Source organism: Cannabis sativa, chromosome 6 (assembly GCF_029168945.1).
Source record: "Cannabis sativa cultivar Pink pepper isolate KNU-18-1 chromosome 6, ASM2916894v1, whole genome shotgun sequence".
NCBI classification, from domain to species: domain Eukaryota; kingdom Viridiplantae; phylum Streptophyta; class Magnoliopsida; order Rosales; family Cannabaceae; genus Cannabis; species Cannabis sativa.
Window position 1 is genome coordinate 1272123 of NC_083606.1, and position 17134 is coordinate 1289256.

Here is a 17134-nt window from a genome sequence, read left to right on the forward strand (position 1 = left end):
TCAAACCGCTAAAATTATTAAAAATATTCAATATTTTTATTTAAGAAGTAAAACTCTACAAATATAATAGCTTCCTAATAAAAAATATTATTAATATTATCATTATATTATGTTTTGATTTTGAGAATAATTTTATATTGTTATATATTTGCTATATACATATTATTTAAGGATATTGGTGACTAAATCATCTAAACTTTACGTTTTGTAACACTTAACCATAAAAACCAAAATTTTGGTGGCAAAACCTACTGAATTCCCATTCTGTTTTGCTCTGTACCACTACGTCAAAAAATCACAATCAAGTGTCACAGTGGACTGTCCACGTGGTTAATTTTTAGTGGTCTACGTAATATTAGTTTTAAAAAATAATTATAAATAATAATTTTTTTTCTTTTTCTTTTTCTTTTTTTTTTAAAAAAAATAATTTAAAAATTATAAAAATAAATAAATTATATTTTTATTTTCTTTTTTTCTTTTTTTCTTTTTTTCTTTTTTTCCTTTCCTTTTTCTTTTCTTCCTCTTCTTCTTCACTAAAAAACCCTTGCAAACCCTAACGTCGGCGACACCCCCGACCCCCTTGTGCGGCGTCGGAGCCACCAACAGACCAGGAGACCTAAAACCCCTAAGCCCCGAAACCCAAAACCCTGACCTCCTCCTCTCCCCAATCTCTCGACCAACCTCGGCGACCACCACAAATAGAGAGACCTCCGACGACCACCACGAAGAGAGAGAGAGAGAGAGAGAGAGAGAGAGAGAGAGAGAGAGAGAGAGAGAGAGAGAGAGAGAGAGAGAGAGAGAGAGAGAGAGAGAGAGAGAGAGAGAGAGAGAGAGAGAGAGAGAGAGAAGAAGAAGAAGAAAAAGAAGAAAAGAAAAAGGAGAAGATCAGGAGAGAGAAAGAGAGAGCCTTCACCTCTGGCCTGGTGTTTCGGCTTCGGTGGTAAGACGAGAGAGAAAAAGAGGGCTTGGGAGGAGTTCAGTAGAAAAAGAAGAAGAAAGAAGAAGAAAAAGAAAAAAAAAGTAAAAAAAAATATATTTTTAATTTTACTAAATATTTATAATTATTTTTTAATACTAATATTATGTGGACCACTAAAAATTTGCCATGTGTACAAGTGTGTACCCGTGGACAGTCCACCGTGTCACTTAACTTTGATTTTTGGACGGAGGGGTACAAAGCAAAACAGAATGGGAGTTTAGTAGGTTTTGCCACCAAAATTTTAGTTTTTGCGGTTAAGTGTTACAAAACGTAAAGTTCAGGTAGTTTAGCCGCGAATATCCCTATTATTTATTATGTTAAATATATACTTTAAAAAATAAAATTAAAAACTTCATAAATAGTACAATTATTTATTTTTTTTTTAAAAAAAATTATAATCTTCGCCTAAACCGTGAATTCAAAGTTCTGGTTTGATTTCAATATTTTTAGTTTATGAAAATTTGAACTAAATCAATTCGTGAACACTTATTTTCAAATTATTTGAATTTAGAGTAATTATTATTTGTTTGATTAAAAAAAAAAAACCTTTTTTTCTCAAAAAGGAAAATGATAAAAGAGTAACCTTGCAAAACAAGTTAAAAAGAAAAATCCCCAATTAGTTAAATGCCAAATCAGTCCAGAAAAATATTTCGTTAAATCTTTTCTCTTCAGGGGCATATTCGTCATTTCATAAATACATCTATTTTTATTTTTTATATATAAATCTCCTCTTTCCCCAAAAACCACCGTCATTCGTCTCTAAAACCCTAATCCCTTTCCTATCTCTCTCTGCAAATCCCTAAAAGTTCGATTTTTTTTTTAAATTTTATTGGCGAATTTCTTTAATCTGATAACATGGGCTCGAAATCAAAGAGCGATAATCCACTTACCGGCGACGGCGCTAGTCCTGGGTATGTATTTTTAGCTCAATTTTATTTACTCAAGAATTTTGTTTTCGATTATTTGAGATCTTCATCAATAAGGTTTAATTTGAATCTTTATTGAATCTTGTATGCGTGTTATAACTGAAAATTGAGTACTTTGGATATTGCAGCAAGATTTTCATTGGAGGATTGGCTAAAGATACCAATTACGGTTAGTCTTGAAATACATGTTTATTAAAAAGGAAGGATTTTTATTATTTTTTTGGTAGATAGATTGAATTGGGTCTTAGATTGATATGTTGGGAGCCTTATTAGTTTAATTTTTCAATTGGTCTATAGCTACCTTCAATAAGCATTTTGGAAAGTATGGAGAGGTAGTGGATTCTGTGATAATGAAAGATCGGTTCTCTGGTCAGCCTAGAGGTTTTGGTTTTATTACTTATGCTGATCCTGCAGTTGTTGATAAGGTTATTGAGGATACACATGTCATCAATGGAAAACAGGTAATGTTTTTTTTTGGGTATTATTTGTTGATAATATTTACCGATCTCATAAACAAAACATCCCATTCATGCACACTTGTGTATATTAGTTGTCCTTATTTCACACACTTTGGTATATATGAGCAGGTTGAGATCAAAAGAACTATCCCTAAAGGCCAAGGTCAATCAAAGGACTTTAAAACAAAGAAGATATTTGTTGGTGGGATTCCCTCAACTGTTACAGAAGGTAAGGATTTTATATGTTATTGCTTTAGGGAAATACTTTGTAGAGTATGTCCTCCGGTTTTCGTTGTAATAGTTTCGTTTAGGGCCGACTTTTTTTAACTGATTAGTGATCTCCTTCTTGAATTGTCAGATGAACTCAAAACTTTTTTCTCAAAGTATGGGAAAGTTGCTGAACACCAAATTATTCGTGATCATGAGACCAATCGATCTAGAGGCTTTGGATTTATAATTTTTGACAGTGAAGAAGTAGTAGATGAAATTTTGTCAAAGGGAAATATGATTGATATGTCTGGTACCCAGGTGAGCTTGTTTGGATGGTGTCCAAGTAACAAGCATGTACACAAACTCCTTGTCAATATTGAGAGTGCACTATTGCATTCTCAGATCTTATTAATGATATTCAATAGCAAAGGAAATTTATTTTTAATTTTTAGATGTTTAATTATAGAGATTACTTTAGTGCTTTTATTTCTAATTTTAGATGGAGGTTGTTACAGGTATAGGTTATACCAGGACAGGGCTCCCATCATAGTTTTATTGCAGCAGGACCTAGGTTAACTAAGTTGCTTTGTTGTAGGTGGAGATCAAGAAAGCTGAACCAAAGAAAGCCTCTAATCCACCACCTGCTCCTGCATATGGTAGCAATTCTAGGGCTCGTTCTTTCAATGAAGGCTACGGTGGATTTGGCAGTCCATATGGTGGGTTTGATGGGGGTTATGGTCCTGGTCCCTATAGGACTCCAGGGGGTCTTGGGGGCAGAGTTGGTGGAGGAGGTTACGGGTATGGTAGTGGTAGTGGCGAATTTGGTGGGGGTTATGGAGGCTTTGGCAGCGGTAGCTTAGGTGGCTACCGTGGTGAATCTTCCTTTGGTTATTCTAGTCGATATGGGCCCTATGGTGGCGGTTATGGTGGGGGTTATGGTGCGGGCGGTTTAGGTGGATATGGTCGTGGTGAAGGCTATGAAGGAGGGTATGGCAATTCAGGCTTTGGTGGTGGTGGTTATGAGTCTGGCCCTGGTGCTAGTTATGGTGGAGCAGGTGGGCTTTATGGAAGAGGAGGCTATAGTGGCAGTAGTCGGTACCACCCATATGCAAGGTAGATTTGAAGGGCCACTAGTCAGTAAGCTTTGCCATAGAAGTATATGACACAGGTTCCTCTAGTTTTCTTCCTTCTTGCGCACCAATAGGCACTTGCTTACAAATGCTAGAGGCCACCCCTATAAATCGCAAGTTGGCAAAGCTTTGAACAATCCCATCAGAAGAGTTTTTATTAGACAATCTTCTATTGTATGGCTTAGAGATATTTTTATAGATTTCTTCAAAGCTAGTGCAGTGTTTATCTCCTTTAGTTAATTTGAATATAGCGTGTTAACAGATTATAGTTATCTTTCTGTCGTGTTTTCGATACAATCTACTTAAGTTTGTTCTAGAATATGTTTGAAATTTTTTACATAGTTGTACAGCTTGCAGGACTTTAGTTTGATGCAGCTAGAGATTTCCTTATTTAATGACTTAAGTTTTATGATTTATGATAGTCAATTTAAGTTTAGAACTTATGTTATAGGTCTTGGCCGGACTAGTTTTTTATAGTTTACAGGCGAGGCAAAAACAATTAACGTACACAATTCGCGAACCATTCTCGCATAAGATTGCTCGAGTGGCTCGCTTTTCTAGTACTAGTACTAGCTAGAAGTATTTTTGTTTTAGAATCGACGAAATGCATACTGTTTGACTATATATTTTTGGTGGTAGATAACATCTAGTCGATATGACATACCAAATGGCCTTGTGGGAGTTTTAACTCTCATTATTGATCACACTACATTTACTTTGTTAATAGCTTTTCACTCTTAACTCTCTTTTTTCTTGAGTGAAAATTGAAAAGTGTCAATTTTGATATAGTAATGAAATTCTATTTTGCCTATGGTTGGCTGTGTTAACCACATTGGTGGTGTGTTCTTAATACAGTTTTTCCCATATGACTAGTCATTGTTTGTTTGGAGAGTATACATTTTAATGTTTATTATTAGCAAATAGTCAAATTTTGAATTGCTTTGTGACTGAGAAAAAGATTGTGTAGATGTTATAGAAAATCCCTGTAATTGTTTTTGCAATGAGATAAAGATCAAATGATACATTTGTAAAATTATCTTGTGAATAATTTCTCCATTAATAGAAAGTAAGAATGTCATAGCCTATTATGACTAAATTTGTATTACATTGCTCCACAGATATTGATGTTATGTATTTTTTTTATAATATAGTTTTTAGATGGGCAGTCATTCATAATTATTGGGAAACATTCTTACATGTTCTTTATGCACATGAATATTCTCCTTCATATGAATTGTAATTTTTTTTTTGAAATTATAAATTATAGTTTCTGCATATTTTGTAAGGTTGACACAAATCGACTTGATTATAAAATTTAATAAATAAAATAAATATTCTTACAATGTTTTTTAATCATGAAATATATGAATATTTTTTACTTTATTTTCTTTACTTTTGTACAAAAGAAATAATTTAGTTCCAATTTTATTTATTTAAGCAATGAGAGTATCTTCAATTATGTTCTCTAAACAGTTCATAACTAAAATAGAGAGTGGAACTTACAAAATGAGTTCTAAATTCTAATCATACAAAAAGACATAATTTTTTATAATAGATAATGGATATGAATCTCTTTAAATGTAGAGATCTTTTTATTTTTTGTTAAATTTTTGTAATATTATTTTAATCAAAAATATTATTATTTCTCTATTATTTTATAAAATTAATTTATATTTGATAAATTTTGATTATAAAATAATATTAAAATAATTAAATATTAACTATAGTAGAGATTATGATTGGAACAACAACAATAAAATTGGCTCTCTATTTTAATTTTTTTGTTATTTTAGTTAAAAAAAAATAAAGAATACTATTAGAGATAGGAACTTTAAGTTTCAACAAAGTAAATTGATAATTTAACATCAAAGAGGCTTAGGAATTGAGTCTAATTTAGAGTGAAATTTTGATATCTAACCTAAGTTGAGATTATCTTCGTGTAGATACACATGTGCTAGAATTCTTGGAGTACAATTCACTTTCTTTCTGATTGTGAAGAGTTTTAGATAAGAAAGTTTTAAGTCTAATTAATTAAGTCGCAGATTGTAGTAAGTGTTGTTTAAACTCTTTTGCAAATGGACTTGTAAAAAGTTCTAGAATTTCTAGACAAGTAAATGGTGTAATTCAAGAAGAGGAAATTAAATTACCTCTGTGATTCCCAATCCCATCTATCCTTCTTACTAGTTGGTTAATGAACTTGGTGTTTTTTAAAAGGAAAAAAAGACCATAAGTATAATAAACTTTGTTGTAGCTAAAATGATTTTGGAAAATTTTAAGGTGTATTTGTAAACTACTTTAACATACATGACTAACTATGAAAAAAATTAGACTATTATTTTTTAAATGTCGAAATAGATAAGAATGAATCAGTGCATCGTGTTAAGATGTGCATTGGAAAAGTACTCAAGAATTTTTTATTTATTTTTTTTATTTTAGTAAATATCATTTTAGATTTTGTATTTTGTTGAAATTATCAATTGAATTATTTATTTTGTAAAAAGATAAATTAGACTTTGTATTTTTTAAAATAATAAAATATAAATCTGAACTCAATTCATGTTGATGATAATTTTCAACACGAACAGATTTAAAAAATGTAACTAATTTTGTCATAATATTAAATTATTATTAAATTTTATTTTCACAATAAATAAGTTTAGGATTTATTTGTATCATTTTAAAAAATATATAATTTATTTTATTATTCTTTTTATTTTGGTTAATTAGAATTTTTGATCACATGTATCAAATCATGTTTCTTAAATTTTTTTTTGCTATTAATGTTAGATTTTTTTTTATTAAAATTGAATAAAAATGTTGAAATTCAACAATCTCAATTTTCAATGACTTGTAAGGGGTATGATTTGGTATTATGTGGAAATTAGAAGCAAAAATTCTAATTACATTAAAATTTAAAAAAAAAAACAAAAAGAAAAAAAAAAAGCGAAAAAACTATGTGAATTCTCCTCCCCACCTTCTTCTTCACAGACAGCAAGCTTTGCTGGAGCTTTAAACGCCGGCGCCGGCCTCAACCACCTTCTCTTCTCTCCATTCTCACTTACGTTTCCCTCACTGTGACGTATCACATCACCATGCTCTGCTATTCTTCTTCTTCTTCTTCTTCTTCTTCTTCTCTTCACCATGGTAACAACAACAACCACCTTCGTTTACCCACTGAACAACATCTTCATCTTCTCCAAAGCTTCAATTCACCATTTGAGCTCAAACAACTCCACACCCACTTCATCAAAACCTCTCTTCCTCTCTCACTCCTCCCTCTAACCCAGGTCGCTTCAGTCTGTGCTCTTACACCCAATTTCACTTACGCTCAGAAAATCTTCCAACGAGTGAAAACCCCAGAAATCTTTACATGGAATTCTTGCTTGAAAGCTTTCGCCGAAGGCGAATCCCCAAACGACGCCGTTTTGCTCTTTTACCAGATTATAAAGTTCGGTCTTTTACCTGATAGTTTCACTCTGTCTTTCGTTCTTAAGGCTTGTTTGCGTTTATTGGATGTTGAGAACGGTAGAATCGTTCATGGGTATGTGGAAAAACTTGGGTTGAGTTCGAATTTGTTCTTGAAAAATACGATTCTTCATTTGTATGGTTATTGTGGTGAATTTGATGATGCGTTGAAACTGTTCGATAAAATGTCTGAACGAGATGTTGTGAGTTGGAATATAATGATAACTCATTTGATTAAGAGAGATGATATTGAGAGAGCTTTTGATTTGTTTTCACAAATGGTTGTGAGAAATTTGAGGTCTTGGACTTTGATGATTAGTGGTTTTGTTCAGTGTGGGAAACCTAAGGAAGCTGTTGATTTGTTCTTTGAGTTTGAGAAAGTTGGGTTGGAACCTAATGAGGTGACTGTTGTGGCTGTTCTTTCTGCTTGTGCTGATTTGGGTGATTTGAATTTGGGTAGGAGGATTCATGAATTCTCTAACAAAAGCGGGTTTGGAAGCAATGTTCGGGTTTCGAATACTCTTATTGACATGTTCATCAAATGTGGTTGTTTAGAGGAAGCTCGAGGCGTTTTTAATGAGATGAAAGAACGAACTGTTGTTTCGTGGTCGGCTATGATTCAAGGTCTTGCTATACATGGTAAAGCAGAGGAAGCTTTGAGAGTTTTCGATGAGATGATTCGAGTTGGGATGAAGCCGAATTGGGTGACATTTTTAGGGTTATTACATGCTTGTAGTCATATGGGATTGGTTGAACAAGGAAGAGAGTTCTTTACTAGTATGACTAGTGATTATGGCATTGTTCCTAAGATTGAGCATTATGGTTCAATGGTTGATTTGTTAAGCCGAGCAGGGTTGCTTCAAGAGGCGCGGGAATTCATCAAGAACATGCCTATAAAACCGAATGGAGTAGTGTGGGGAGCTTTACTTGGTGGATGTAAAGTTCATAAGAACATTGAATTAGCTGAAGAAGCAATTGAAAACCTTTCGGAATTAGATCCTTTTAATGATGGTTATTATGTTGTTTTATCGAACATTTATGCAGAGGCCGAGAGGTGGGAAGAGGCTGCGCGAGTGAGGAAGTTGATGAGAGACCGAGGAGTGAGGAAGACTCCCGGGGCAAGCTCAATCACCGTGGATGGAGTTGTCCACGAGTTTGTAGCCGGGGATGAGAGCCATCCCCAAGCTAAGAAGATATTCGAAACTTGGGACAAACTAGTTGAGAAAATGAAGGTGATGGGGTATGTACCTAACACTTCTGTTGTGTTGCTTGACATTGAAGAAACCGAAAAGGAGAGGTTTTTGTATAGACATAGTGAGAAACTTGCTGTGGTTTTCGGGTTGATTAACACCCCGGCTAGAACACCGATTAGGGTTATGAAGAATCTTCGAGTTTGTGAGGATTGTCATGAAGCTTTTAAATTGATCTCAACTATTGGGAATAGAGAGATTGTTGTACGTGATAGGAATAGGTTCCATTGTTTCAAAGATGGTACTTGTTCATGTAAAGATTATTGGTAGTGAGAGAATTTTTCACTTGTGTTAATTTCAATTATTTTTGTAATATTCTTTTTTATTTTCTTTGATGACAGGAGAAAATTTTATTAATCAAAACTACAAAGGTCATCATTTATAAAACAACCAAGGACAGGTTTACTTACATGTTACAAACAAAATTAAAAATAATCTCGCTTTAAAATCACTTTTAATTAAATTATCAATTATAATTTTTTTTTTGCTTAAATGTATAAATATTTCAATTCTACCTAATAAAATAAACCATACCTGCAAACAGTTGCAATGTAATATTCTTAATAATAAACAAAGTAATATATATATATTTTTTACTTAGTTCTTGACCTTGAATCTCTATAAAATTGATCTAATATCAAAGTTTGGAAATCACTTTTTAAATGGATTTTTATTTATTTTTGTAAAAGAGGTTTAAGTGAATTAAAGAGAATTAGAAGAAGATTAAATTTAGGAGAGACCAAATTTATTTTTTTGGAAAAATTCCATCTTTATAATTCAATCATAATTATCTCTAAAAAATAATACATATCTTAATGAGATGAATAAGAATTAAATTACCCCTTCCTATAATTCAATTAAGTAAAGTCATTTTAAGTATTGTTTTTTTCTGTTATTAATTTTAACTATTGATAATTTTTTAAATATCAAAAAGAAACTATTATTATTATTACTACTATATATAAATAAATGAATCTTCCACGAAATGGGTAGTCAAAATGGTAACTAATTTCTCAAAAAAGAAGGTAACTAATCTATTATATTACAAATAAGTAGGTGAAAACCTCTCGATTGAACTATTCCATCTCTATGTTAAGAACAAAAAAGGAAAAAAAAAAAATGAAAACTATTCCATCTCTCAATATGAAAAACTCTCTTTGTTTTTCTACTAAGAATATTATTATGATCTTATTCTTCTTATTATTAATAGTACTACTTCTAAGTAATATTATTTCAACTCATGATCGTGATGTCATTATTCATAAAACGAGTTATTATAACTTCAAAAAAGTTATCATTGATGGCAATGGCGACCGTCGTATCCTTCGTGGTGGTCGCTCCCGCCGTGGTGGCTCTCCCAAATTTCGAGGGGGAGCGGGAGGGAGAGGGAATTGTTCAACATCATCGGCTAATGTAAAATCACCTAAATATTTACATGTCAGATGCTACTCTTTCTTGGCCTTGTTTTTTTCCCTTAGGTTCTTATAATATTTTTTTTCGGTTCTTATTATTAGTTTTTCCTTTTTTGTAAGTAAGAATTCATTGATCAACATATTACTATACAATAAACAATGACCCCCCTTAATCTCTCATTATAGTAGATAATTGTCTTCTTCGAGACAGGATAAATCTGTTAAAATGCACTCTTCGAATCAAAGTTGAACCAAACTCCAATTGAACCAAAGTTGTATTTACTCATTTTATATCTCACAATAGCCTAACAATCACATATTTATAGTGATTCACACTCTTTAGAAATTACTAATAACACATTACAATCAACCTAAACCAATCTAGGTTAACCTTTACAAATAAATATATTGTATAACTAATTAAAATATATATACATTTTTTTCCCGAATTTTTTACTGCTAAATTATTGCATTAACCTAACAACAAAGACATTACAAATAAACCTGTTTTATTTGCAACGCTTTATCTCGAGTCTTAAGTCTCCCAACCACGGTTAATCAAGTCATAAATTTGATTATTATTTTTGAGCAATTAATATTTTTTTTAGAACTATGTCATGATAATAATTGTTGGTTCAATACATTTTCTTTATTATACTTTTCTGAAAATTATTAATATATATATATATATATATATATAACAAACTTTGGAACTTACTTAATTATGTTATTTATAGGCAAAGGGGAGTTTTAAATGAATTTTTATTTTTATTTTTTTGTTTGGTGAAAAGGAGGTTTAAGTGGATTGATTAAGATTTTTGTCGATTTAATAATAAATATATTTAAAATATATATTTTTTTATAATTATTTTATTAAAATTAATATTTAAATAATTAGATCTAATAAATAGAAAAATTAAAAAAGATATGTTATTTTATTAAGTTGAAATAAAATGGTAAAAATAAAATTCAGTGAATGCGGCCATAGAATAGATTATGAGTCCATTGGTCTTTTGTCTAGCTCATCTTAACCTAAACCTAAAAAAAAAACTATATAAAGATGGGATAATTTTTTTAAAAAACAAAAAGAAATTACAAAAATAGTACGAAATTTTTAATATTTTTACAATAGTCCCAGTGTAAGTATAGGACTACGTAGTTGAAAAAAGCTTAAATTAATTGATTAGTACTACTTATATTAATAATATGCATCGTTAAATATACTTGACTTGTGGTAATTTTAAGATAGATGATCTCTTGAGAAGTTGCTCGAAACAGGAACGTTACAGAGAGAGAATCCTAAATCTCACAAACTAATAATTTAGTTATATTTATTTAGTATACCTAAAATAAAATTTAAACAATTATAAAATTTAAATTTAAAAATTTTCTTGAACGAGATTGCTTGATTTAAGGACTTTTATTTAATTTTACTAACATAAGTTTGACGTAAATGAAAGTTTAGGGGTGTGATTTGGTACATGATAAAGTTTGGGGGTACGATATGGTAGATGGACACTCCCCACGTTAGTAAAATTAGGAGTGTTCATTAGATCACATCCGATTTGGACCCAACCGATCCAATCTAATTATTTATTGGATATTGAATTTTGTCATCTGATCCAATCCAATTGAATTGAGTCATCCGATCCGATTCGATTCAATGAATGTATTGGATTGGATCAGTTCCAACCATTGGATGCATTGAATGGTTTTCTATTGAATTAGATTGGATCCATCCAATCCACTTTAACTACCATTTAAGTTGATTTCATTAAAAAGAAAAATATATATAAAAAACATAATTTAAAACTTAATAATCCAACATACATAATAAATATTAGTTCAGTCCAACCTAATTCTCATGATATCATAATAAAACCCCTAAAAAATAAAATTTATTTAGTACATATTAATACTTTTATTAGCGTTTAGAAAAATAAGAATTAATATTTTAAATTTAAGATTTTTTTTTCCTTTAATCTCATGTGTTAAATGTATATTAAATCAATTAATATATATTTTTAAATGAAATATATTAAATATATAAAATTATAAATGTATTTTAAAAATATATAAATATAATTGGATGACCATTGGATGATAATTGAATCGTTTTGGTCGGTTATCCATTGAATCGGATGTCATCCAACAACCGATCCGATCCAATTGGATTTTTAAAATTTGCACATGATTCTATCCAATTATGATTGAATATTCGTAACTATTGGATCAGTTGTAATTAGATTGGATGACTTTCTGCACATCCCTAAGTAAAATTGAAAGGAATTGGACAGAGGTCCTTGTGTCAAACAATCTCAATAGTTTGAGAGAAATTTTAACGGCCTGAAAAGTTCAGAGGGAGAAAACCTAATTGGCAAAAAAAAATTGTTTTTTTTTTTTAAATAAAATTAACTAAAATAATATCCTGCAATCCAATCGGGACATCTCTTTCGTTGGAGACACGATCAGAATTAGAATTAGAAAAACGAGCCAAATAATCAACTGCCTAATTTTTAGGTTGTTTGATAAAAAAACTAAAACTAAAATTAGATTAAAAAGGTTGAAACATCACAATTAACCTTAAGAACACTTATATTCAGTTTCATTTATCGCTCATAATACACAATAGTAGAAAATTGTTCCCGTAGGTTCATGCAACCTCATATCTTGAACACTCAACTATTGTACAAGGTACGTAATTGCACTACTTACAATCCCTTCAATCACAGAGAACTTATTATTCTCAACTACTAACAACGATTTGATGACGAGCCATCGAAGAACAAAGAAAAACCAACAACAAAATAACAAAACAAAACTATATCCCACAAACAAGACTAAAACACTCAAAACTATATCACAAAGACAAGACCAAAAATCGAATCACAATAACAAAATACAATTCCGACCAAGCCGCACCTATACCTCATGGAAACATAACTTCATGTAACTATAAATTTAAGAATAAGAAACCCTAATTTTTTAAAGGGTAAATACCATTTTGGACCCTCTGTTTTACAAAAGTTACCAATTGGACCCTGCGCTTTGTTAAATGACAAAATGGACCCTGTATTTTTTAAAATAGTACAAATAGGACCCTGAATTGATTTTTTATCAAAATAAAGTTTAATTATAATCTGATCTAAAAGTGTTATAACAAAACTGTTTACATTTTTTTGTATCTGTTCGTATTAAGCATTGTCTTCAAGTTGGTTATATTAAAAAAAAAGTTGTTAAAAATTAAGCTCAGGGTCCTATTTTTACTATTTTAAAAAATACAAGGTCTATTTTGTCATTTAACAAAACATAGGGTCCAATCTGTAACTTTTGCAAAACACAGGGTCCAAAATGGTATTTACCCTTTTTTAAATTTACTAAAATTTAAATTAATTAGACGAAACCAAAACGACAACGTTTTAAATATCTCCAAACAAAAGATTCTTCTTCCTCAAAAATCTACACAAGAAAAAAAAAAATACTCAAACTTTGGACTCACTGCAATTCTCTCTCTACTCGGCGATTCATCTTAAGGTCGGACTCAGTGAGTCATGGGTGGCGAGTTAAAGTACGAGATAGCTCAAAACGCTTACATAAAGCTAGTGCTTCATGCCCTAAAGCACAAAGCTTCCTCCGTCAACGCCGTCTTACTCGGCCGCGTTGCTCCCGGAAACGACGACGTTATCGAGATCACTGATTCAGTCCCACTTTTCCACTCCCATATCGGTCTTCTACCTCAGCTTGAGATCTCTCTGATTCTGGTAAACCTAAACCCCTCTTTCTCTTAATTGTAAAGATCTAACCTTTAGGTCAAATTTCGATGTGTGATTGGTTGAATGAATTTGGGGTTCAGATTGAAGAGTATTATGCTGCGAAGGGATTTGGTGTTGTTGGGTATTTTCATGCCAATGAGAGATTTGATGATTTTGAGCTAAGTGGTGTGGCTAAGAATATTGGTGATCATATCTCTCGTTATTTTCCTCAAGCACCAATTTTATTGGTATGTGATGAAATTGATGTAATTCTTTTTTGTTAATTATTATTGCTTTAATGGGGTTTCTTTGTTGTTTAATTTTTGTTAATTATTGTGGTGATTTTGTAGTTAGATAATAAAAAGCTTGCATCTTTGGAAAAGAGTAAAGATCGAAGCCCTGTGATGCAGGTTAGTATCACCATTGTTATTCCTTGTTTGGTTTTTGTTTTTTCATTATGTTTGTACTTGTTTATATTAAGGTCGTGTTTGGTTGGAATTAATGAATTGTAATGGAAAGGAAAAGAATCAATTTTTATTCTAATCTTTGTTTGGTTTAGTGGAATATAATGGTAATAGGAATAGTAATGGAATGTAATGGTAATAGTAATGAGAATGGAATGATTTGTGTATTGACAATTTTGCTTTATTGTGTTAGTGTCAGAGAGAGAAGGGTAGAAAAATCATTTTATTGAGATATATGTATGTAATGAGAATTCACAAAAATCATTTTGTGAATTCTCATTACAATGGATTATGGAGTTTCATCACAAAAGTTAAATGACAAACCAAACATTGTAATTGTAACTTCAATTCCATTACAATTTTCATTCCAGTGAACCGAACTTGCTCATTGTCATTCCAATGGAAAAACTTTTCTATTATTTTGGTGGAATGACCATTCCATTTTGAAAGTGATGGAAATTCTGTCTATTCCTATTTTTATTTCCATTCTCATTCGGTGTTTCTTTCCTCCGTACTACCAAATGTACTCTAATTTAACACTATCATGTTTGAAAAGAGGATTGGATAATATTTTGTTAGATATTGAAAATAGCAATCCAACAATTTAGTTAATTCAGCTATCGTGATGAGATAATAACTTAGTATCATTGAAATACTTTAGATTTTATACAATTGAAATCTCAATTTTCATGTATCCTATTACAAAAGAAAAATTACAGTCTTGTATCCAATTTTCTTTCTGACAATTTATTGTTTGGAAATATTCAAATTAATTGATTCTCTAAGAATTTTTTCTTATATTCCTTAAACTAATTCAATCCTACTTTCTAAATGTGACCTAAGGTTCTTTTGATGTTACTCTTGTAATAATGAACAACCTTACTCGCATGTCCTATTGTTGAAAAAGTATGTGCCAGTAATTTTCCAAATGCTTTTGTTCGGTATCTTAATCGTATTAAAAGGCGTTTGTCACGTCTTTTAGTACGGGAATGGTATAGTAGTAGCTCTATATTGTATTGTTTTACTTATCAGTATAATGCTATTTAAACATTTGACATAGTACAAACTAGAAATTATTGATAATTGCCCAAATGATAGGCAAGAATATTCTTGCAAAGATGTTATTTTGAGTTGGTTGGTTCATGAATTGGTCATTGGAAATCTTAGTGCATGATGCCTTTCAAATCTCCTAGATTTCCCTTGAAAGTAGCCGAAGTTTTAGTTTTGTTTTCTCTTTTCCTAAACTTCCAGCTTTACGCAAAAGATGCATCGAAGAATTGGAAGCATGTTGGATCAGGCGGAGGCTACCTTTTGACAACAAAAGAGCCATCGGCAAATGTGGTCCTATTGGATTATATCTCAACTGAAAAATGGCAAGACGTGGTAGATTTCGATGACCACCTTGATGACATAACCAAGTAAGTCCTATGCATTTTTTCCCTCTTATGTATGCCAATTGTAGATTTGGTTTAAACACTTTACCCTTCTGACCAATCTTTGTGTGTGTAATTTCCAGAGATTGGCTAAACCCAGAACTCTTCAATTGATTTGGCCATGTTGTCAGCAATTTTCGTTGCTTCGCCAACCGTTTAAAGTATCTGGGATTCATGTTTTAAGGCTCTACAAAGCTTGACTTGATTGATCCTATTATGGGAAATGATTGCTTTGAGATACCATCTCTTCAGAGATCTCCCAACTTGACCTTTTTTCTCTTCTGTTATGATTCATTAAAGCATTTCAAGTAATTTAATAGCTGTAGAACTGGAATGAATTCAAGTTCAATGATTTTTGTGTTTTGTTTGCTAAATTCCTAGGTAAAAATTTCTGTAAGAGTGGTTAGTAAATGAACAATAATTTTATCATGTTCAACAAGAGTTTGAAGATGTGCTAGCATTTGGATTTAGGAGTATGAAAGCAAAGTAATTGGTCCAATTCTTGTAAGATTCTTTGTTTTATTTTCTTGAGGAGATTGTAGTATTTGCCTTTTCTTCTTATAACCCAAATGCTTTTTTTAAGAGCAATTTGCAGCGAAATTCCTTTATGTTTTAATTTTTATACATTTAACTCGTTTTTAGTGGTAAAATTTTCTTAAGTTTATTTTTCTTTGTAAATTTGACACGTCAGTTAAATATTACTGTTAAATTTGAAATCGAAGATCACTGTATATATTTGTGTATATGTAACAGTAAAATCTCAAAGTCGATATAGTAGTAATCTAGTTGAAATTTAAAGGTTTTATCTAACTGACACCTTAAATTAGCAAAGAATAAATTTAAGGGAATTTTGTCAAAAAAAAAAAAGATAAGGGGATTAAGTGTAAAAATTAAAACAGAAAGGAATTTCGCTATTTTTTTTTAAATAGTATGACGAGTTATAATATTTGCCCACGCAAAATATGCACTAAATATTATGCCGAATAACATGGTAGTATTGTAGTGTTTTTTTGGACTATAGATTTCATTTGCCACGTCATTTTTTTAAAGAGAAATAACATCAACAATTTAGCGGGACAAGCCTAAAAGGTCAAGTGCAAAGATTTCACAAGGAGATAACTAAACAAAGGCTAAACCAAGCTCATCTCAACTTGTACAACACAAGGAAAAAATCACAATCATCTTGACAAAATGATTAAGGTAAGGCACACCAACAACCGGAAACCACCCGGTACAAGGGACAGAACAACACGAGAGTGCATTGCCCTAGAGGAAAAACCCTGATTAAGACTCGTATTTGTACATTTTAAGTCTTTAATTGTAGACATAAAATTAATTTAATTAATTATTTTCATGTTTTTAATTATTAAATTATTTTAAATGGAAATATTTAATTTATAAAGATTTTATGTTATTTTTCAGATTTGGTGTATAAATGATAGAATTATGAGTGAATAAAAAGAGGTGAAAAGTACAATTGTGAATCCAAATGAATTGGCCCAAGCCATATCCATTTCTTCATTTCAAATGGCTTACGTTGGAGATTCATTAACATGGTGATAAGTTTAAATGAGCTTGAGACAACTGGGCTTACAATCTTAATCTTCATTCATCACATGTCATCAACAAAACATATCTCATTTCAATTACAAAAC

The 17134-nt window shown here is 31.0% G+C and overlaps 3 protein-coding genes across 3 annotated transcripts; all 3 read left to right on the forward strand.

The window, feature by feature from the left end:
* Nucleotides 1-1612: 1612 nt before the first annotated feature.
* Nucleotides 1613-4019, forward strand: LOC133038678 (heterogeneous nuclear ribonucleoprotein 1). Its single transcript, XM_061116810.1, has 6 exons — nucleotides 1613-1890; nucleotides 2034-2074; nucleotides 2203-2366; nucleotides 2493-2592; nucleotides 2722-2891; nucleotides 3169-4019. The coding sequence occupies exons 1-6, from the start codon at nucleotides 1835-1837 to the stop codon at nucleotides 3688-3690; spliced, it is 1053 nt and encodes a 350-aa protein (XP_060972793.1). The 5' UTR covers nucleotides 1613-1834; the 3' UTR covers nucleotides 3691-4019.
* A 2521-nt stretch (nucleotides 4020-6540) lies between these two features.
* LOC133038676 (pentatricopeptide repeat-containing protein At5g66520-like) lies at nucleotides 6541-8782 on the forward strand. The gene has a single exon (XM_061116806.1). It carries the CDS (start codon nucleotides 6796-6798, stop codon nucleotides 8686-8688), a length of 1893 nt encoding a protein of 630 aa, XP_060972789.1. The 5' UTR covers nucleotides 6541-6795; the 3' UTR covers nucleotides 8689-8782.
* Nucleotides 8783-13229: 4447 nt separating this feature from the next.
* LOC133038679 (ER membrane protein complex subunit 8/9 homolog) lies at nucleotides 13230-16067 on the forward strand. The gene is made up of 5 exons (XM_061116811.1): nucleotides 13230-13591; nucleotides 13684-13830; nucleotides 13933-13992; nucleotides 15298-15464; nucleotides 15563-16067. Exons 1-5 carry the CDS (start codon nucleotides 13382-13384, stop codon nucleotides 15591-15593), a joined length of 615 nt encoding a protein of 204 aa, XP_060972794.1. The 5' UTR covers nucleotides 13230-13381; the 3' UTR covers nucleotides 15594-16067.
* Nucleotides 16068-17134: the final 1067 nt, after the last annotated feature.